Consider the following 23967-nt stretch of genomic DNA (forward strand, 5'->3'; position numbering starts at 1 on the left):
TCCTGGTAATGCTCCTCAGACCCTGACCAATGCACTTTGGGAGTACGGATGGATTACCGAACAGGCCTACCAGGCCCAGGGGCCCACAGGGGCCAGAACCTTTTGTGTGAAGTTGCGGTTATTAACTTTAACAAAAGTAATGCCGGAAAACTTAAAGTATTAGCCTAAACATTCCCTTTGAAAATCACGGTGAAGGTCATGAAGAAAGAAACCATCATGATTGTGTACATTCATGAGTGTTTATCCCCTCAGTTTATAGGATTTTAGAGGGGCAGAGTAAGCCATAAATATGGGCCCTTTAACTCTGTGGGGAGAAATCCACAAGCAAGTGCAATTAAAAACAGCATTAGAAGCTCTGTGTAAGGGGCCTGATCTGTCTGAATGGGGGCCCTCCGTCATTTCGTCTTATAAAAATATAAAATAAGACTTAATATGCTGAACTTACATGGGAACTTCTAAGTTATAAGACTTTAAAGACTGGGTGCTGGAACCTTAATATGGATAATAATATAAAAAGGTACTTTGGACACCACATGGACGTTTTTGGTAGTTTTTATACACAACCAATACTACACAGGTGGGGTAAATATACACAACCAATACTACACAAGTGGGGTAAATATACACAACCAATACTACACAAGTGGGGTAAATAGATACTTTAACGTAGCAAAATTCCTTCAATAACTTTTTGTCAGGTCCATCTGGAGATGCTATCTACCAGGTTTCGTGCAGATCGGTCGCACGGCCTAGGACAAGTTTGAAAAAGTTGGTTTTGCACATTGCGCGATATTGCGAAAAAAGACTTTTGCGCGGAAATGGGCGTGGCCTATATGAGGTAATTCAGCTTGATTAAAGGAACACGTGTATGTAAAAATTTCTAATGTGTAATGTGGGAGTTAAAGGCAAAAAACCATTACAGCGCCACCTAGTGGTCAACATGGGTAATTTTTGGTAGGTGTGGTCCATGGCCCATTGTCCATCTACCCTGTCAATTTAAAGTTGTTCACATTAGTGTAAGTGGTATATCTAGATTTGGGTCACCTTGGGTCCCATAGGCCACGCCCACTTTGACCTCTCAGTACCCCACTCTAGGGTTTGCCTCAGGATTGGCCCCAGATGGTACCCATGAAATTTCGTATAAATTGGATGAGCCGTTCATGAGATATAAACTTTTTGAAGTTGTAGCCCCCTAGTGACCAACTAACCCTAACCCTGAAAATGGCAACGCCCCACCATGTACGGTTTAGGCTGCAGTCGGAGTTTTAGGTGAAGAAGAAGAAGAAGAAGAATATTCCTTAGAAAAACAATAGGGTTCCACGCTCCGCTGGAGACATGAACCGCGTTGCCTTGCAACACGCGGTTCCCTTGCAACACGCGGTTCCCTTGCAACACGCGGTTCCCTTGCCCCCTCGGGCTTGGACCCCTAATAAGAATAATAAAGAGTAACAATAAGCACTCAACTACAAATTTAGCATCCATTCCTCATCAGCCACAGCCTGTCCCAAAACAATGAGGCAGCTCATTCTTTTAACACACTAACACCAGCCTTATTAAATGTCGAGCACAATCTGGATTTTAGGTTTTTAACTGAAACCTGGTTAGACCAAAATAACTGCCGTTCTTATCGAGTTAGACAGTGGAAACCCTGGACAGGATTCCACTTCAGGAGGAACGCCCTGAGATCTGCTAATGCTCTTACATTTCAGAAGAATAAAGAAGGCACCACAGGACACAATTGGTGATTCTAATCTAGATCCAAAAGCCACTGAAGTTTACATTTAAAGTACAAGGATATACAGTATATTAGTGATCCAAATGCCTGGTCAAAGGGACACACACAACAGGAAAGCTTTGTCTGCTGTGAGGAGATGGTGCTTCAACACCCCCTCTGCTCCTCAGGAGAGCTAAATAGCTCTGAGAGATTTAGGTTAGTGAGACTAGAAATACTTAATGTCAGACAGAGAAAGTTTGGTTCAGAATATTTTAAGGGTTCTGCGTGTTCCAGTCTGCGTCTCCCCTGTCCCTGTGGCTGAGACCCCCTGCCACCCCTTTTTGCTCCAGACTTTTCTCCTGCAACCCTATCTTCTGTAACGCAAGCTCCCTGCCTGGGCCCATGTGCTCACACATACTCAAAACGGATCCACTGAGTTCGAACAAAGCGCTGAAGAAGCTTGTAAAGACTTTGAGAAACTGCTCCAGTTCAACAAGACCCTCAAGCTCGAACCTGGTGTTCCGACTAGCCAAAGGCTGGAGCTGAAGGAACCGTTGAGTCACAATTCACCTGCCACTGCAGAGAGGGACCCAAACGGCCCCGCAGAGTCGCTCGCAACCAAATCACCACCGCCACAACGTTCCATTGGCGATCTAGGGATTTCAGGCCTTTTTGGTATAACTTTCTTTGAGATCTCAGCTGCTGGGTTGTTGTCTGACTGTCAAATACCTTACTAAGAACTATTCATCTTTTTATTTGGATTTAGTAGTGTGTATCTTTACTTGTTGAATACGTTCTTCATTCATAAATAACCTGGTTGTGTGTCATCAAGCCACTCCTAAAAAAAAAGAATATCCTAGACACGTCACTAATAAGTTTAAGACAAAACGGTTTTTCAATCAGCTCGGACAGCTCTGCTTTCTGTCCCCAGAGTCCCAACTAAACATGGTGAAGCAGCATTCAGTTTTTATGCACCACATATCTGGAACAAACTTCCTAAAAAAAACTGCAGGTCCGCTGCAACTCTCAGTTCTTTTAAATTATAGCTGAAGACTTCTTTTTGTGCCTAATTCCTATTTTATTCCCAATACCCTTTTATCTTGTTTTTATTTTCTATTCTCTTTAATTTTTAAGCAGTTTTTTTATATTTTTAACTGCTCTTTAATGTTTTATGTAAAGCACTTTGAATGGCCTTCTTGCTGAAATGTGCTCTATAACTAAATTTGCCTTGCCAATGATTTGGAAAGTACATTTGGGTACACCGGAGAAACCCATTTACACTCACATTCACACTTGCATTTGTTGATGAGATGTGATTCGTAGTCTCGCATTGCCAGACCTTCCTCCACAGCACTGCGGAGGAAGGTCTGGCTAGTCCACACAGCATTCCTGGATGGGAGAAAAATGTGCTCCTTTAGCTGATGGTTGGAGTGAACTGTACCTATGTGAGTTGATTGTCTTTGTTTTGACCTGCTGCCTGCTTGCCTGTCTAGACTGGTTTCTTGTTTGGACTGGCTTCTTGTGTAAGTACTTCTTGTACTCCTTGTACTATAAGCTGCTCATTTGAACACTGGTTTACATAAGTCTTTTTTCTTCAACCTGTTCTGCCTCAGTGTCTGCATTTGGGTTCCCAATCCTACTGCCTGGTAGACCCATCCGTTACAGCTCTGTAATGTGAAGAAAGATGCACGATGATCTGATGCACTGTGATGATTGTTCAGAGGCAGAACAAGTTGCTGTCAATGATGGAGTTAAATAAGTCCAACTAACCATGCTCCAAATTTTGAGTGTGAAATGTTCAACATAAATAACAAAATATTCTAAGTAAATAAAATAAATAGATTTGGAATTATTACAACTGAAATAGTTTTTTTGTTTACAGAGGGAAAGGACCTGAAAAAGGTACCGTTGGGTACCAGAACCAAATTTCAGGAACCGGTATCTGTTAAAATCGGTAAAACGGTACCCAACCCTATTGGTGACCACAGAATGGTTGGGCAACTACTATTTGGTTTAGGTAAGGATGAGTGCATTGGTGCTAGACACTGTAATGTGTGCTGCAGAATTGTCCAATTTGAACACAATTCCTGTTGACACTGGTCTGGTACCAGCACTTAAGACCTGGACTATATTGGTGATTTTTCCATGAAGATTTCTCCAGATTGAAGTGAGCTCTGAGGAGAAGGTGTGATGTCCAGTGCCTATGTGGGCATGGTATAGAGGATGGATACTCGACCCGAGCCCAACGGGACCCGCCGGGCCGGGTTCGGACAGATATTTAGAAATGATATTCGGGTTCGGTTTGGGCTCGGTCACATCAGTGCGATAAGGCATTTGTTGTAAAATGGTGCTGCGGCTCCTTTAAGAAAGCAGTGAGTGTGTGTGTGTGTGTGTGTGTGTGTGTGTGTGTGTGTGTGTGTGTGTGGAAAGTGGGCACAAGAGAGATAGAGAAAGAGGAAGCAGACAGTTATTCTTAGGACCAATACTCCAACCTAAACCACAAAACAGCTCGTTGGTCAAAAACATCCAGAGACGAGAGAGTGGAGTGAAATAGAGACCTGGAAACACACACACACATGCATGCGCACACACACACACACACACACACACACACACACACACTCAAAGCAGCGGTGGAGTCTACAGGGCTTTCCTAAAATGACAAAATGTGTTTTTCTGTAATTGGGAAAAGCTTCTAAAAAAACCCATCATAGTAGTCATAGTAAGGATATTGTGATACTACGTGTTCCCTGCTGTCTAATGCCAATGTCAACTACTGATAACTCATCCATTATCTCTAGTTATGGCATTGGACTGCTGACAGCACAGTCAGATGTCACATGGGCCGAGTCTACTGATCTCACTGGAACATGCCTCAGTGGATTTAGGCATTACTAAAAGTTCTGCTTCAGTGGAATCACAGTCTCAGCTTGTTGTTGGGGAAATGCACTCAAGTACTTTTACCTTTGGGGAAATGTAATGCCCGCCAAAAGTGTGACTAAAGTCAAGCTAATTTTAAGATTCAAAGATGCTTATTGGATTATGAGATATGACATGTAGATGTGTCAGAAAGTATTTAGACAGTGACACATCTTTGTCGTGCTGTCTTGTTATTGAACACTGCGTGAACAGATCCATTCCTCAGTGGGATTACAAGTCCTAAAGAAACTTGTCGCATTAATTAATAACATTTAGAATATCATTCCTTCTAGATGATCTTTAAATGTGTTACAGCAATCAAATCAATTAATCTATATTATTTAATAAAGTGCATTTCTGTAAAAAATAATATTGCATCACCATATCATTGTAAGTATAAGGATTTGTCCAGCCTACCAGCTGGGGCATGATGGGAGGAGTTCTGGAGCTAAAGGCTCTAACATTACAGATCCAACAAGGATAGGTAAGGTTAGTGTAGAAAAGGAAAAGGAAACCTGGTAACAGGACTACAGCATGTCATACCATCCACCACCTGAGTGGATTCCACGTTTAGAACAAATAGTTAGATGGCCCTGTGTGGTCGTTGAAACATAGACCTACTAAAGTGAAATGTTCCTTGAGACGATCAATGGACTAGCTGCTCCACAGTGGACACAGTCTGGCCATCATCAAGATCAAGTTCCCAAGTTTGGTGAAGCGCCCACGGGCCAGTGAAGAACTGGGTCACGGGCGGTTTGATGCTCAATGTTTTCTATCACTGCTCCCAGAGGCTAGAGGGCACGTTGCTGCTCCCAACACTGATTATGGATCGGCTTAGATAACTGACTTCCACTGAGTAGCAAAGGGCACTGAGTCAATGCTTCTTTCCAAGAACAAAAAAAAAACACAAACATTCGACACACTAGGCTAAATAAGTTTAATTAATAGTTTTAAAGGTATAATAGTATTATTCTAAATGTGTAGACTTAAGTAATCCCTTACATCACTTCTGACCCACTAACTGTGTGTGCTGGTGTCTGTATCTGCAGAGAGCCTGCCCTCTGCCTGTTTTACTTTAACTATATATATATATATATATATATATATATATATATATATATATATATATATATATATATATATATATATATATATATAACTTTTAGTCATATTTGCTGAAACTGTCACTATATCCTGACAGCGGCACACAAGACAGATCATCTGTAAACAATGTTCCCGTTTACATGCAGCCGTGCAAAACAGGATTTCCAGCGGTGGAGGACTTGTTGGAGCATGCGAACGCAGCGTCCCTCTTTCATTCCTTCAACCAGCTTCTTGAAAAGGTCGGCTCATATCCAAAAACCTGTCAATATATCCATGTTTAAAAGTAGCTGTGTTTCTGTCGGCTGGTTGGTTTGTGTACAGTAACCATAGCAACGCACAGAACTGACCGTAAGCCGTAAACGGGCAAAATGCCGTAAATTGGATGTGAACTGCGGTAAAAAACCTTGATTGAGACTCATATTCTGAATGCGCTGTATACATGTCCAAAGAATGGCTCTAAAACCAGAATATCACACACGTCTTAATCGGAAAATGCATTATTCAACAAAATTTCGCAATATTGTCATATTTGGAATAATAGTGGAATATTGGTGTGCATTAAAAGTACTCAGTGAGAGCTCGTGAATTGTCAAACCAGGCAGCGCTGATCAAATATGAATTAAGATTCTGTAACTGACGTATATTAAAGGTAGGATTGTGAGGATCCAGGACTTAGCCACAGAATTTGAACATCGACAACTTCCCCTCCCCCCCTTTCTGCTAAAGCCCAAAGGGTCTCCTAAGCCTCTCCCCCCACAAGGGAGAATTAATGCGTGTGCAAGCAGTTAGTTAGTTAGAAAAGGAAGGTGGAATCAACATATCTGAGGAAGAATGGACAACAATATGGAGCTATCAATGGAAACGTACCAGTTCACAGAAATGGAGAGAGTTTGGTTTATAAGATACTTTATCACACCAACTCAGAAATCTCACTATGGTGAGAATACCCCAGTTAGTTGGAGACAATGTGGTAACCAAAATGCAAACCATTATCCTATTTTCTGGGAATGTGCTATCATTAAAGACTTTTGGAAGGGGATACATGATACCATACAGGAGTTATTTCAAGAGGAAATCCCTCTAGAATTTAAGCATATGTACCTTGGGAACATACCTCATGACTGGTTTAAAGGAGATAAGTATCTAATTAACATATTGCTGGTTGCCAGTAAAAAGACTCTTACTAGGAAGTGGCTATTGCAGGAGAGCCCGACAGTAGACTCATGGATGGATACTGTGGCCGGAATTTATAAGATGGAGCAAATAACATATCTATGTAAATCATAGAATGGAGATGTTTGTTTTATATTGGGAAAGATGGTTTAAAGGTCCAATATGTAATAATGACAGCTAGTGTTTAAAAAAGTTACTGCAGTACAAATGCAAAACACTGGAGAGAGTCGTCTCCCCCGCCCCCTCCTCCCCAGACTTGAAGTTCGCGGAGGTTGCCAGGCTGAGATGGCAGAATCCACAATAATGTTGCTAGATGATTGTCTCACATAGCCAGACATTACTTTACAGCACAGCGGAGTAGCTAATGTTAGATGCTAGTCTCACATAGCCAGACATTACTTCACAGCGGAGTAGCTAACGGTTGATGCTGGCTATATTGACAGTCATAAAAGCCCGTGCTCACGCGGAGCTCTGTAACCAACTGACAGACACACTTTTTCGGCTTAAAATTACAGTATGAACCGCTAAAAACACAACAACCTCACTGTCCTCTCCACACGCCAGTCAGGCACACTTCCTCGGCTTAGAGTTATTATAATTATTAATACCATTACCTTGCCGACTGAACACACTTCATTGGCTTAGAATTACGGCAACAATCCTTAAACACACTGCAAACTTACAGTCCTCTCTTCCCGATTTACAGCCCCCCTCTCGTGGCTTAAAATAACTCACCGTTGTCGGCTCCGGCCACTGAACTACACGTTGTAAACAGTCATGGGCTGCTTGCCTGGTCCTCCCGGTAACATTAGCAGTAAGCAGGGTTAGCATGGTGACGTTAGCCAGGACCAGTCGGGATGACTTTACCGGCTCAATTGTTTTTGCGAGTAACTAACTCGGGTACTCTAGCTATATATTTCAATGTGAGTACACAAATGTTGAAATGACAAAAAATGCCCATCCCTAGTAGCTGTGATAAATTAGCCTGAAGCTAATGCTTACCTGTTCAGGAGGAAATAAGCCAACTCAGCGTGCTTTTGGGCTCTAAACTGTCTCCATCTTTCAAATACATCTCAGATATTTACCAGGGGGTTGTTACGTCTCTGGTCACGCAACTGTTAGAAACATGCCGTTTTCTTTTCTTCGTTTATTCCGTTCATTTGTTTGCTGCTTTCATGGCTTTACTACCGTTACAGCTGTAGCGCGCTGGCCTGTTGATAACAACACACAGATCAAAACATAAATTCCGTCACGGAACGTAAATTTCAAAAAGAAAAAATACTGACATTAGGATTGTTGTCAGAAAAGATAGTATTTCAGCTTAACATGTTTCCTTAATATCTGATGAGACATTGGTGTCATTTTTGGATTTATTATAGTACATATATTACATATTGGACCTTTAACTATGTCACATGTAACTATGTAAACATCTAATCTTCTGTAACTGTAATTCTGTAACTGCCTATTTTTCGTCTCAGATGTTTTCTGAGACATATTTCAGTGTTCCATTTAGCTGTAAAATGAGAAGGGTTGTGACCCGGCCGCCATGTTGAAACAAAACTGACAGTTTGAGCGCAGTTCACGAGCAGTGATTGACAGTGTGTTAGTCTCCTCGCCTCTGATTGGTTGTTGTCCTGATGATCTGTCTCATGTAGTGCTGTCAGGACATCGTGAGCAAATACTGTATCACAAAAGGTTATTGCTAAACTTCTGAGTGGGCATGACAACAGCTGAGAGCCAGTGCTGCTCTAAATTCCATGGTGCGCCTCTGGCAGGAGAATGTCATCCTGTATGGAATACAGAATAGAAGCTGGTTCAATTATCTACTGTACATCAGAGCAGGGGTCTCAACAGGGGGTCCACATCCACTACGGGGTTCTTAAGAGTTCCAGTGACACAGTGGTGTATTTTGCTTTCTTTAAAAATTGAAATGTCTAAAAATATACATTACCTTGAATCCAACCTATTATAAGCAAAGATAAATCGGCCTATTCAAACATTGAATTCACACAACATTGATGATAGGCAGTCTCCACAATGTAACAGCCTTCACTTTACCGACCGTATTAACAACAGATGAAGACACCGTGTTCTCTGCTAACTAACCTCACACCGCCGCTACGCTAACTTCAGCCCGACACCCGCTCACCGGCGGTCCCTCGCTCTCCTCTCTTCACCACTCAGCGCCTGGCGTTGTCTCTCTCACTAATGCCTGCTTTAAGGTTCTGTGGCGAGTCGGTGTTGAATCTGGCCTCTGAATAATACCTCCCCTTGGACGTATTGAGCGCTACCGTGGTAACAACGTCCATGAAGATGACCAGTGAGCAGTCAGTGTGTGTGGCGTACAGTCACGTGACTATTTCAGAGCATGCAGACAACAGATGTACAAAGTGTATTTTGTAACTTAATCACTACTTATAATATTACACCTATCTTAAAGGAACACGCAGACTTATTGGGAATTTAGCTCATTCACCATAACCCCCAGAGTTAGACAAGTCGATACATATCCTTCTCATTTCCGTGCGTGCTGTAATGCTGTCTGACGGCTCCAGCAGCATCAGGCCAGAACAGAACATGCAGGTGAATGGTTCCAGCAATCCTACTGCTCCGAATAAGTGACAAAATAACACCAACATATTCCTATTTACATGTTGTGATTTATAGAGTCACAGCATGTACAAAAAACAACGTGACTATACAAATCACAACATGTAAATAGGAACATGTTGGCGTTATTTTGTCACTTTTGTCACAATTTGGAGCAGTAGGCTAGTTGGAACCAGTTACCTGCAGGATCTGTGCTAGGCTAAGCTAATGCTGGAACCGTCAGACAGCGTTACAGCACGCACGGAGATGAGAAGGGTATGTATCGACTTGTCTAACTCTGGGGGTTACGGTGAATCAGCAAAATTCCCAATAAGTCGAAGTGTTCCTTTAAATGTCATCGTTTATATGGGCATAGAAAATGGATTCATTTAATAAGAATTTGTATTTTTCTTACGTCATTTTCTTAATTATTTTGTCCATGTATTTCTTATGCTCGTTAACTTTATGTTAAAGTTAAAAAATACATATTTCAGAATTGTAGTACCTTTTTTTTCCTGCATTTTCCTTGATAATCAGGTAAACTAATTTTGCGAGTTGTATGTTTGCTTGTTTTTTGTTGTTGCATTTTTGCCTTTTAATCACCAGAGGCCTGTACTATGAAGCAAGATCAACATGGCCTGGATTTCTTTCAGTAATCCGGCTTCACTAACCCTAACAACTGCGGTCCCGGAAAACCGGTGTCACAAAGCTGGTTATCAACTAGTTCAGTCAACCATCAGGGTTTGTCCAATCTAGAGACACGCACGTTCACATATAAGAGGCGGTGTTTGCGCACCACGACCAATTGCAAACATCCACCAGAGCCGCATGTTATATATAAGAAGAGCAAATTATAATTCTACATAAATATGAAGGACACAGACTCGGTTTTACAGGGAAAACGCAATACAGTCGCTGTTTCCTAAAACAGGAAGGAAAGCTGGCAAAAAAATAATAGCCGACACTGTAGATCAGGGGTCGTCAACTAAATTTTTTCAAGGGCCAGAATTTTTCTAAGCAGACACTTAATTTATAGCCTACCTAGTACGCCTATTCTTGTTCAAAATTTCTGCTTTCTTACTGAATTAATGCTATATTTTTTGTATTTTGCATATATTTATGTATTAGCTCACGAAAAACTCATACATACTGATAACTGGCTCTTTAACTAGAAAATGATCTCAGAATAGGAGGCAGTTCACTGAGGAGTGATGGTTAAAGTCTGTGATTATGGAAACATTATTGTAGTATGCAGCGTCCTGATTGGTGGAAAATGCTTGCAGAAAGAAATGGCTGTTGTCGGGTAAACATGTCACTGTCAAAGACGTGGAAAAGCCCAGCTTTAATGATGAATAACTATTCATCAAGCAGGCTATGCACTCGTCATGTATGCCTCATTTACAATGAAAGATGCTGTTGCAAAATAATACAACCAGCATCATCATCCTCAAGAATGAAGAACTCGAACATAACGATCGTGTCATTCACGTGCATATTAAGTATCTGTTAAGTATCTGTCCACATATCTGTTTTGTCTTATAATAGCCTACCTTCATAGATTTACCGCTCCAGCGGAGAGTTTGGTTTGTTCAGCCAGCAGTGAGGTTTACAAGAATTTGTCCAAATTTCCAGATTCCCAGCAAACTAAGAAACAGTTAGACTACAAACCGACAGCTTTTGTTTTAGCTGTGAGTAGAGCTGTGTTTGCGTAAAACAGCGCGGTGGACAAGAGTGGACTGAGCAGAGGCCCGTTCCAGAAAGCAGATTTAGTGAAAACTCTGAGTTTGTTAACCCTGAGATGAGGGAAACTCTGGGTTTTCCGTTCCAGAAAGAGAGGTAACTTAACCTCAGAGTCAGTTACTATGGTAACTGAGCCTGTGAACCTAACCTGGTCGGGAGCAGGTTTTCTTCAAGAAACCTCGAGTTTCTCTGTCTCCTCCCACAGAGAGGGAGGAGAAACTCATTTCCTCATTCATTCATTCAGTCTGTATCAGGCGCATTTTAATGCTGCATGATAAAAAAACGTATTTGTTTAGGCAGATTATAAAACGTTTTTTTTCTCAAACATGTCATGTCCTTTTGTTGACGATCCCATTGATGAAAAAGCTGTATTAATTCACAGAGTTTACGTCGGTATTCCCAACTATAGATGTATTTTCATTTCCACATAACCGATTTGAGAAGTATTTTTTATCACATTCCATTAGATAGGCCTATGTAGATATCTTATCCGATATCATCAGCCATCGTGGACAGGCTTTAACATCCCAGCAGATTCTTTGTATCGCATTACGTTTTTTGCAAACGGAGGTTTTCTTTAAAACAGTGTAGCGGATCATACTGGAATAGTAAAGCCACTGTATGCAGAGCCGTCAGAAAAGTGTGACTCGCTCTGAAACGTTTTTTAAACGTTTTTGTAGTGTTCCCTGGACAGTAGAGCCATTAAAAAGAAATACATCATTATACATTATAGTTCTGTTAATGATCATGATGCTCCAGCTTCAGAATGGGATTAGTATAGTTTACTTTTTTGCCCGCAGGATTGCACCTAAATGAAATTATAGGTGGAATACAATTCCAGTTTTTACCAGTAATATTATAAGTTAACTGTGATTAAATATGAAATTAATACACTGTGAATGCGTACGCATTGACTCGAGCAGCAATTTTCTCCCACACCAATTCTCTCTCTTTTGCAGCAGCAGCCGCTGTCTTGCTTTTTTTAACGAAATACACGTTCAAACTCGCTGTTTGTGCGCATGAGTATTTCCGCCGACCCGTTTGTTTGTGGTTGTTACCATGGTGAATCGTAGAATCATGGCTCCATTCATACTGCCTTTTGTGCACGTGCGTAACCCTGAGTGAACATACTCCGAGTTGATTGAACCAACTCAAATCAGCTGTTCTGGAACCGAAAACTCAGAGTTTCCCATCTCAGGGTAAATCAACTCAGAGTTCAGGGTTAGACTCAGAGTTTGTTAAACCTCCTACCTTGAACAGAGCAGATTGAAATATCACTTTCTACATTTTTATGCCGGTCTACACAGGTGATTGCATTGATAAGTAGTGACTTTTTACTCACCAAGGTTTAATTGTAGCCTACTTCCAGAAAAGAGACTAGCGCGAGTTCATCTGCCCCAGCGGCCGTAGGCCTATCATTCCCAGTCAGGTGCTGCGTGTTTTAACGCACACACATCTCGGCTCAACTGTGTGAGCTTGGGCATCGCTGCACAGAATCCCGGCATGTGATGCAAATACAGGGGGCTATGTTTTGCTCTAAATGCTTGAAATGATAAATAACAGAACGCATTTTTTCCTCTTTACATTTTGTGAATTCATGATTATTCTGTGGGCCAGACTAAAAGCTTTGGTGGGCCGGATGTGGCCCGCGGGCCGCCGTAGATGTTTAAATCAAAACTCCAATATCACTTCCCCATCAGTCAGAACAAGATCTGGCCATAATTACACTTGTGCTTTCCATAAACTGTTGTTGCTTTAGCCTATTATTTCAGTTGCAACCTTGGCAGTGGGAAGCGATCGTGAGAGCAAATAAAATATATAAAAACTAAAAGTAATTCAAACCGATGTGCGCATTGGCGACACACGGCTCAAGAAGCAGATATGTAATTCCCTCCCATTAAAATATATAGGCTATATTTCATAAAAATACCCATGTTAACGGGGTTGTTGGTCTCTAAATGTTTTAACTTTTATGAGCGCACCCCTCTCTCCCCTCCCCCCCCCCTCTCTCTCTCTGCACCGAGCTCCGCCTGATCTTTTTTAAGAACGGTGACGCCGCTATCAATCGACCTATTGAATGGTCAGTAGGCGGTGCTTTTACCCCGGTTGATCTCTGATCTCCAACTTAACCTGCTCCCGACCAGGTTAGGTGTTCAGCATAAGTTACCACGGCGATTGAACACGATAACAACTGATCCACCTTCGTAGTACAGAAGATCCTGGGTTGAGCCTTAAGTTAGCTCGTTAACGCCAAATCCTGCTTCGTAGTACAGGCCTCTGGGGTCTCATTTATAAAACTGTGCGTAGGATCCTTAAGTGTACGTACGCCCAAAAGCCAAAAATGGCGTACGGCAAAAAACATTAAGATTTATAAAACCATGCGTACGCACACCTGTACGCAATGTTCCCTTTATAAATCACAGATTACCCACAAGTGTGCGTACGTGGATCAGCCTCTCATCCCGCCCTGGACACCATTTTTAACCATAAATAGTCAATGCAAAGCACCTCATGAATACCGATCAGTTAGGGCTGGGCGATAAATCGATTTTATCGATTAACTCAAATGTTTAGTTAACTTGGATTTGTTTAAATGAAAAATCGATTTTCTCCTTAACATCCGCCGACGCTCCCCTCTGGGCTCCCGTAGCTCCAAACGGGCTCATCCCTCCCCCCGTGCGTTTGCCACCTCTTAGAGATACACAAACAACATGGCAGCGACAGGGACTAACATTAATTATTTTCTTAACCAGTCGTTTCATTACTTACTTATCCGTAATCTCCGGCTGACAGTCACCTATTCTCGGATAACTGAACAACCAACTACCGCTGACCTGAAGGAGCACCATGCGGGACACCAGAGGCAGTGTTGAGGAACTCTGCTGCAGCTCAACACAACTACTAAATGCTGCTGATATGACCGAGCTGTGACGAAGGTCTGTAGCGGCTTAAACAACTAACAGTCGCCGCTCTGTAGCACGGAGCTCCGCTTCGACATTTGTTTTTATCGCTACGCAGGAGCTTGCTACAGGTATGCTACATTCAAGAGACCATCATGGGATGTTAACGTACGTTACTCAGCAACAGGTGAAAATAGGGGCAAGGTTGCGCAATAACGCAAGAACTTTTAGCGAGGAACGAGAACTGAATTACCTGTATGTGTGAAAACAGCTTTATCTAACGCATCCGTTTTGTTGTTGTTGAATATATAACCCCACCCACCCAAAAAAAATAAAACTGGTAGGAAAAACACTCAAACCAATTTATATTTCCACAAAATTAGCATGAATAATCATAATGGTATACATGTCCCGTGTGTGTGTGTGTGTGTGTGTGTGTGTGTGTGTGTGTGTGTGTGTGTGTGTGTGTGTGTGTGTATGAGTCAAAACAAAATAAAACTTGTTTTGAACAATTTCTTTGTCATCTGAAGATTGGTTTTAAAGTAGAGGGAGAAAAAAAATTGATTTAAATCTGATTTCTTTTGAAAAAATCGGGGATTTTATTTTTAGGCCATATCGCCCAGCCCTACAATCAGTATGTTAATGACCCTAGCAGTTGTTCTTTCGTTACGCCGAATCATGACGAGTGACGCGGGAAAAAGCAAAAAACTTCTCAGATGCTCGGGAATTGCTGCAAATTCAATTATAATTTCGGCCTGTTCTCGCACAGTGTAAGGAAACCTGATCTTTAGACTACCTATATTAATAATACTGTCCAAAACGGCAGGCATTACGGCACTCGGGGACAGCTTTGATATACCAGACGTATATTATAAGATTTAACAGAACTATATATTATATCCAAACAAGACTACCCGAGAGCACATAAGCGCAAGAATATCTGCCCTCTCTGCATGTTGACAGAGAGTGGAACTCCGACACACACACACACACACACACACACACACACACACACAGGCCTAGTCCACACGGACACGGGTATTTTTATAACCGGAGTTTTTTCTCCTCCGTTTTAAAAAAAAAACCCGTCCACACATGCTCGGCTTAAAATAAATCTCCGTTCACATGAAAACGCAAAAACACACGGTCAAGCTATTGCAAAGAATCATCAACAAAGCAGTTAGCGGCGCACAATATGACGTCAAACACAGCGGATAACGGCGCACACTCTGACGTCGCAAGGCAAAAAACCCGGTTATACTGTCCACACGTCAACACTGTAACCGGCGTTCCTGAAAATGCTCACCCTGGACGGAGTTTTCAAAAATGTTCGGTTACAGGGCCCTGAAACTGCGTTTTCGTGTGGACGGAAGGCCGAACCGCGTAAAAAAAGTCACGGTTATAAAAATACCCGTGTCCGTGTGGACTAGGCCACAGATGCGGTTCAGACGGAGCGCAACTACAAAGACTCTGCAGTTTGTTAAAGTCACTGTAATCACGGCAATGCTCAAAACTCCACGCAGACAGCGTATATAATGGGAGAAAGCGGTCGCGGTAGCGATATTACGAATCCCACACCACGACCTGCCCTTCAATAGCATCTATTGGGTAGGCATCCATGCTTACGCAAGGTAACATAACCCCATTTGTTCAGGTCCTATCCCCTGACCAATCTGCTATCCTAACCTTAACCACTCGAGGTCAAATCCCTAACCCCAACCAATCAAGCTGCTTCGTAGGGCGGGTCTTGGCGTGGCCATAGTGGGATTCGTAATTTTGCGACGCGGTATGGTTAACGTTAGACTTCCTCTGTGACAGGCAGGCACCGCCACAGTGTTCCCTGTTCCCTATGCCCTGTGCCCTGTGGACTGACTGACAGGCTGAAGGGTTTAGGACAAGGCAACTTTATTTCTATAGCACATGTCAGCAACGAGGCAATTCAAATTGCTTTACATAAAACATTAAAGAGCAATTAAAAAGAGGTAGAAAATAAAAACAGGCTAAAATAAAATAAGTAACAAATACAAGAATAAAAGTTCCAGTGCTGCGTAAGAAATTAATAATTATTTGATTTGATAGTTTGTAAGGACGGGTTTGGGAGGAGAGAGGGAGATGTTTTACTTTGTGTAAAATCTCCTAAATAAACGACTAAATGTTCTAAGTAAATAGGATAATAAGTTTGAAATTATGTTGTGTTTTTTTATTACAGAGGGAAAGTACCGAAAAAAGGTACCATTGGGTACAGGAACAGAATCCAGGCACCCAACCCTAAGGCCGGTTACACACTGCCTGCGTGGCGTGATTGTGACGTTTCTGTTGCGTGGCGGCTGCGTGGATCTTTTCACACCAGAAAGGTGTCTGACTCAGCGCTGCTGCTGCTAGCCTAGTCTGGACACATGGATGTTTCCCATTGATAAAATGAAATACCATATTAAACATAAATATATACTGATTTGATTACAGCAAAGACAACGTCGGCAGTATTGACGGCAAAATAGGCTACGGAATACTTCGTTCTGTATTGACGTGCAATATTTGAAAATCCATAATTATTTATTATAATTTTTTTTAATTACATTTATATCTGCGTTTATGTCAAAACCTAGAGACATCAACATGTCATTTATTAATATGTATTTGTGTCAAAATGACATATAAACATCTTTTCCTATTCTATTTTGCCTGGAAATTCTTGCGTGTCGCATGAAAAATAGGCGTCGGCTCTATTTCTAGCATGAACATGTTTTCGGTTCTAACCTGTTAACATGGGAGCCAAAATAGGAACGGACACGCCACGCAGCTGACACGCTCACGCCATGCAGCCAGTGTAACGATCGTGTCTTCCATGAGATCCCCCAGAACTCCCAGACAGCAAGTCTGTTTCTCCCTGCTGTAGAACCGAACTGGTTAAAGGTAACTTAACTGACGTTATAACAAGCCCCACAGTTAGCTAATGTCAGCTATCGTAGCTAACGTTAGGCTGTGACCAGACGACATAAAACCAGAGGCTGACTGCGGACGAGTCAAACCGTCAGCGTTAGCGTTTTTCCTTGCTGGTCGGCGTTCTTCTTCTTCTCCAGCAATTAGCGGCAGACTAGAACAATTGTTGGCATATACTGTCCACATCGGGTCCAGAAAGATTGCATCGCAGAGAAACGAGTAGCATCGCGTTTTCAGAAGATTATTCTAACAATAGCAGCTGAGAGGCAGCGAGCAGGCCTGGTCCTCTGCTGAATGAGCACATCTGTGCTCTGCTGCTGCAAATGTGCCCTGCCAGGTAAAACTGTGTGTGTGTGTGTGTGTGTGTGTGTGTGTGTGTGAGTGAATGAAAGCAGCAGAGAAGGCAGAGTATAATGGGGCATTCAGATAAAAAAACAAAACAATCCCACGATTTCCCCCAGGGTTGTGCGGCGGGCGGGGGGGTTGGGGGTTGTCAACGAAACGGCACATCTGTGTGACATCCTGTTTAACCCCCCAACAAAGCACAAGTAGACTTCATATTTCACAGTTACTGTTTTCCGTCAGATCGTTTATAGATAACTACGTTTTTCGACCGCACATGAATGCAGCTTTTTAGAGAGAGAGAGAGAGAGAGAGAGAGAGAGAGAGAGAGAGAGAGAGAGAGAGAGAGAGAGAGTATTTGGTGTTTTAAAACTTTCTTGTGGCAGCACTAGAGGCAGTGATGTTTCCTGTTTCCTGTACGGGACTCTGACACCGCCTCAAACCATAGCGCAGAACACACAAGTCTGATCCCCAGTTACAAGACTGACCACCGCAGAGGGACACAGGGTGCAGTTGCTTCAAAGGCTGAGTCGGTCTCAACTTTTTGCCGCAGGCCTGCTGCGTTTTTTTGAGTGTCCCCGCTGCGGCAACCCCCGCCGCAGCCTAATCTAACTGCCCCCATTTAAAATGGAAAGACCTGCGCTTTTGCCAGACAGTCGGACGGCTGGCACAGGCTGCCTGAACACAGGCGGAGCTGGAGCTGACAGGACGGCTCAAAGTGTCAGGGCTCGGGGCGGGGGGCCTAGGCTGTTTGCTGACTCGTCTTCATTCTGCTCTTCTATCTACTGAAATAATAATAATAAAATATATATATAATATACAATTTTCTGATTCTGACAATCTTGGCCAGCAGAGAAGGCCTTGCTGGCCCTGACGGCCCACCTCTGACTCATCAGAGTTTACAGAGCGGGCTTACTTTGACTTTGATAATCTGGATAACCAGTTGGCTTGTTGATACATCAAGTTGAATGTTTTTGTGTATTTTGGGTTTGTACGTATGTGTGGTTGTACTGCTGCCTGTCTTGGCCAGGACACTCTTGAAAAAGAGATTTTTTTCCTGGTTAAATAAAGGTCAAATAAAAGTGGTTTCTGGGGTGAACCAGTCCCATATTCTCCTGCATATGGTGTCAGAAGAGCCACAACATGTGGCATATATTTCATTTCAAGAGTCTGTATTAGCTTGTTCCAACTCTTCATTAAAGGGACACACTAAATGGCCAAACGTGTGTGCACACCCTAACATGACAGCCATGGGTGGGGAGCTGAACATCTTTCCCACGGGTGTTGAACTTGCTGCAGGGATTTGCTCCCATTCTGGAACCAGAGCACCAGTGAGCTCCCTCACTGATGCTGGCTCATCTGGCTTCACTTTGAACTAGTGTTGTCTTAAAAACACCCTTGTATACTGGAGGAATCATACTTCACTGGAACTAAACCCAGATCCACGGTGCCACACATGTTCACATATCTGTGGCCAGAGACGGAGGTGTAGGATGCTTCCAGAGAACAGGCTTCTGGCAGGGAATGGACATCAAGTTTGAGGTTGACGGGACGTTACGAAAGCTAACAAGCGTAACATGAGCACATTTAACTGCGTCAACACTGTTAGCATCACTATAAAATGACACTCATTGGCTGTGAAAGATTGAGAAAACTTTCCAGCCCTGGAGCAATTGGTCATCACTGCAGCAGCCTGTCCTCTGATGATGGCTTCCAGCCTGAGAGAGAAGCCTTAAATAATCACATGACCCTCTTACTAAGTTATTACATGTCTGAAATAGTCTTAAAGATATTTCATTTTTACGCAGCTTTGTGTTTTGATTAGGTTTTTATTTTCTGTCAAATGATAAAGTGCCATTGAGAGTTTGAAAACAAGGTAAATGAATGAAGTTCAGCTCAATATGAAACCAGCACTACCAGCAGTAGTAGTTTGTCTCATTTTATATTACAGTATTATTCTACTGTGAGTCATGTGCATGTTCACTGATGCAGGGCAGGCTCATGTGTATGTATTAAGTATGACATATATGTTGAACATCTAAAAATAACCATGTCCTGTTTCTTCTCCTGCCCAAGTTATGTTCATGTTCTGCAGGGAATAACTAGTGTTTTTTGTTTCTTATACGTCTACGTTACTTTAAGTTGTCGAACATTGAATCAGTTCCCTACATTGCAAGGTCTTAATAGAGTCCTCCAGGAATGTACTCTGAGCTGTATGTTTATTTGTAAATGTACTGTCTGTTTCTGTGTAAGTACATTAACACCAATGAAAAAACAGAGCCCCATAAACTGAGCTTCATGTGTAATTGTCACTGGCAATGCAGTGTTTGAATTCACTTTCAGTGGTTTAAAGTATGTTTTTAATTTGAGATTGGGATTCTTCAGTCGTGTGTGCCTGCTGCTCAATGGAGAATCAGCCAAAAGCTGCAGAGGAGCGGCAGTCTGCACACCGTCTCTCAGGCAGTCACTCGGTGCTACTTGAATGAATTACAAATGGGATTTGGTAATATGGTGAACACCACTGAGGCACAAGTCCATCTGCAATGGTGAGGGCTCTAAAGTGGCTCCTGATCTCCAGACACTGAGGGGCCCCGTGTCCAAATCCACTTTGAATTCCTTTACTGTAACGGTTCAGTTAATGCTATGCACACGTGGTGAATGTCCTCATGTGTGCATCAATTACACACACACACACACACACACACACAGACATACCGAGGCACACACACACAGACAGACAGACACACACAGACAGACACTGGAGCAGTGGCATCATTTCTGGGACATGCTAACATGCTAGAGGCTAATCTGTGTTCCAGTAAATGAACAGAGCTGGTTCCTGAGCCACAGGTGTTTGACTACAACGCTTCACTACCGTCTGCTGTGACTTTGACATGGGAAATGATCAGTCAGCTGGTTTAAAAGGTATGTCAGTTCTGCTGGACCTCACATGCACATGTCACATCCATTCTCCTGTTCAGTCATCTTATGTCACCGTAACACTTCCTGTCCCAGCGCTGTATCTAACCTTGATGGTTACAAAAGTGTTTTATTGTATAGCTACATTATTCCATCAAATGGAGGTATCCTTATGGTTTATATTGTGTATCATTATATAAACATCTCCATTTGGAAACTTTGGAATCTCCACTATAGTAAATGTCAGCTCAGCATGCTGGCTGACCCACAGCAGCTCTGCCAGGCTCCAGACGTTACATACTGTATGCTTTGTCATTTAAGATATTTCATCTAACGTTAATAATAATAATAATAATAATAATAATAATAATAATAATAATAATAATAGGCCTATATATTTGTATGAGGTTATGCATGGATAACATGTATTTCCATAAACATTGCAGAGGCTATAGGCTACACACTGATGCATAACCAGCTCAAAGTGAGCAATAACAGTACGGAGATTAATAATAATAATAATAATATTATTATTATTATTATTATTATTATTATTATTATTATTATTATTATTATTATTAATAATAATGATAGCCCATGATATTGAGGCCAGCCGAGACAGCGCGGCTGTCCTGATGGATGTTCCCGGCGGAGCAGCGCAGCAGATTAATCCGGCCTAGCCTACAAACCGTCTCTCCCATCCATCCATCCATCCCAGCGCTGACCTACTTCACTGCTCCACAGGACTCTCCTGCTCTGGGATCGCGGCTCAGACATACTGGAGTCTGTGTTATTTTGCATTCATGGCGGAGATGTGTCGCTGCGCGCGCGCTGCGCCGCGTCCCCACACATGCAAGCATTCACATGCAAACGAACAGAGTTGAACAGCGGCTTACCTTCCACAGCCCACACCGTTGGCAGTATCCATAGAATCCGAATCATATCCATAAAGATATCCATAATCAGAGTCAGTGCAGCCGCGGGACTGCAGAGAGCCGCGATGCGTTTATCGCGCAGCCGTCCAGCAGCAGGACATTGGCTGGGGGGTTCATTCAGTTGCAGAGCATCATCATCATCGGCAGCAGCAGAACAGGACAAGAAGAAGAACAAGAAGAAGAAGAATAGGGATAAAGGCTGAGGAGCTGCAGCATGGATGTATTAAGAGAACTGCATTCAGGCCAGTTTGGGCGAAACCAAAAGGAGGGGGGAGGGGGTGGGTGGGAGGAGGAGACTCGTAGTGTGGAAAATAAAAGAACTCTTATTTTGTTTAGTGCACCTCAATCAGCTACATACATCAGTATGTTTCTTGCACATTGATACAGTATTTACAGTCTAATATATAAACACGTTCCAGTCAAGGGCAGTATTTCTTCTACTTTCAGAACATTTCACTGATAATAATATAATAATAAGCACTTTTACTTAGTTTAATTTAGTTTATTGGTTTATACATATACAAATACTACAGATTAAATCAATAAAAGATGTGATGGATAGATGCAAAAACCATCAGAGGGGCTTAATCTAGGCATTCTCCAATGCATACTCCAATTAAAAAAGAAATAATCTAAAATACTGGGGGGGAAAAGTAAAAAAAAAAAGACAAAACAAAGACATCCCATAGGGATAACATTTCTCTGACAAAACAAACATTTAACAGCTTTCTTAAATTTTTCGTTAGATTTAAAAAAAAATATGATGGCAAACCATTCCATATCCCTGAACCTCTGTCATTTAAACCAAACTGAAGCTGAGATGTTCAACAGAGAGTTTGTAATTATTTTGAGTGGCATAATAAAACAGTAACAGTAAAAAAAAAAAGTTAATCATAGAATGAAGGAAGTATCTTGTTTAGAGATGTGTATACAACTAAAGCAATGTGTAGTTGATTGACTTGATAAACTGTGAGGATGCCTGATCTTAAAAAGTTGAGAAGAATCTTTTATGCACACAGCAGATGATTCGTAATGCCCTTTTCTGAAGACGAAAAACAGGGACAAGTTTAGTGGGATGAGTACTTCCCCATACAGAGTTACAGTAGTGTATGTAAGGATTGACCATAGAATAATTTAAAAGCATGGCAACCTCTGTGTTTATCATGAACAGACTTTTCCCAAGATTCCAACACTTTTTGCAATTTTAGTTGTGACTGTACCAATGGGCTTTTTCCATGAAAGAGACTCATCAAGTTGTACACCAAGAAATCTTGTAGACTGAAGTCTATCTATAATAGTATTGTTTGTATGTATATATGAAGACTGATCAGCATTCCCTACTCGGACACCAAAGAAAACATAACATCATTTCTTAATGTTAAGAGATAATTTGTTACAGTTAAACCAACCATTTAACTTAATGAGTTCATGATTTGATACTTTCACTATTTTTATGAAGGTCTTTATGGGAATAAACAGTTGTCATCAGCAAATAGTGCCTTATAAAGATTGTTCAATATGTTAGGTAAATCATTAATATAGATACAAAATAATAATGGCCCAAGAACAGATCCTTGAGGTACACCACAAGTGACATTGCAAAGAGAAGAATTTATATCATTGATAGAGATAAGAGACCGCAATGGAAGTAGAGTGATTCTTTCTAAACCCATATTGGCGAGTAAATAATAAATTATGCCTATCGAGATGATACAACAATCTTTGATAAACAAGTTTTTCCAACACTTTTGCCAAACGTGAAATTGGTCTATAGTGCTCAAAAAAGGGTGGGTCACCGTCTTTGTATAGCGGAATGATTTTTGCTATTTTTAATTCAACAGGAACAATGTCTTTTTGTAATGAAAGATTGCAGATATGAGTTAAAGGCAAATGTATCTGACCCTGAACTGAGTTTAGCAAACTACCAGAAATATTATCAGAACCAGGTGGAGAGTCTTTAAGATTGTGTAAGACTTTCTGAATTTCAGCTTCCGTAACAAGAGGAAACTCAATCTTCCTGCATGGGAGAATTCTTGAACTGCAAAGGATCAATTTTACTAGGTGGAATCTTATGATACCATGGTCCGTCTTGAATTATGATGGTAATTTTGTAAATGTTTTGTGTTTGTTAATAATAAAGTTAATGGTTTGCCAAAGATACACCATATTATTTTTATATTTGGTCAACTTGGTTTTAAAGTAGTGTTTCTTGGATCTTTTGCTAACATTATTTAATTTGTTTCTGTATTTTTTAATTTAGCGAAATTAAAAGGGGTGGGACTCTGAAGATATTTTCTTGTGCCTGTGTTTAGATTTTACAGAAGTCAGCATAGCAGAAGTTATCCAGGGATTAGCTGATCTACACTGAGGTTTAGATGAAGCAAGAGTTAGGGGGAAAGATTCTTCAAAACACTGCAAGACAAAATTAGAAAAAGAGGTGAATGCTTTTTAAGGATCCTCAGATTGAGGAATATCTGTCCACTGTTGTTGAGAGATCATTTGTTGGAAATTTGAAGTATTAGTTTTGTTGAAAAATCTGTTATGATTTGGATCTATGTATAATTGTTTGGAAATTATACATTTTTGAGATACTACTAAAAAAAAATCAGCCGCTGGTAGCCGGCGTTCTGGAGCTCTGTAGCCGGTGTACCGAAAACAGACTGCCTACCGAAATACGACTGCACGCCGC

General features: G+C 41.6%; 1 protein-coding gene across 1 annotated transcript in view; it reads right to left on the minus strand.

Annotated features, from left to right (window-relative positions):
- Nucleotides 1-21409, minus strand: part of LOC114558305 (ephrin type-B receptor 2) — a 66839-nt gene extending 45430 nt beyond the window's left edge. Inside the window, exon 1 of the mRNA XM_028582185.1 lies at nucleotides 21240-21409. Coding sequence (XP_028437986.1) covers nucleotides 21240-21303 — 64 coding nt within the window. The 5' untranslated portion in view covers nucleotides 21304-21409. The remainder of the gene's footprint in view (nucleotides 1-21239) is intronic.
- Between the last annotated feature and the right edge of the window lie 2558 nt (nucleotides 21410-23967).

The sequence above is a fragment of the Perca flavescens genome, chromosome 7, assembly GCF_004354835.1.
Source record: "Perca flavescens isolate YP-PL-M2 chromosome 7, PFLA_1.0, whole genome shotgun sequence".
In the NCBI taxonomy this organism is placed as follows: Eukaryota; Metazoa; Chordata; class Actinopteri; order Perciformes; family Percidae; genus Perca; species Perca flavescens.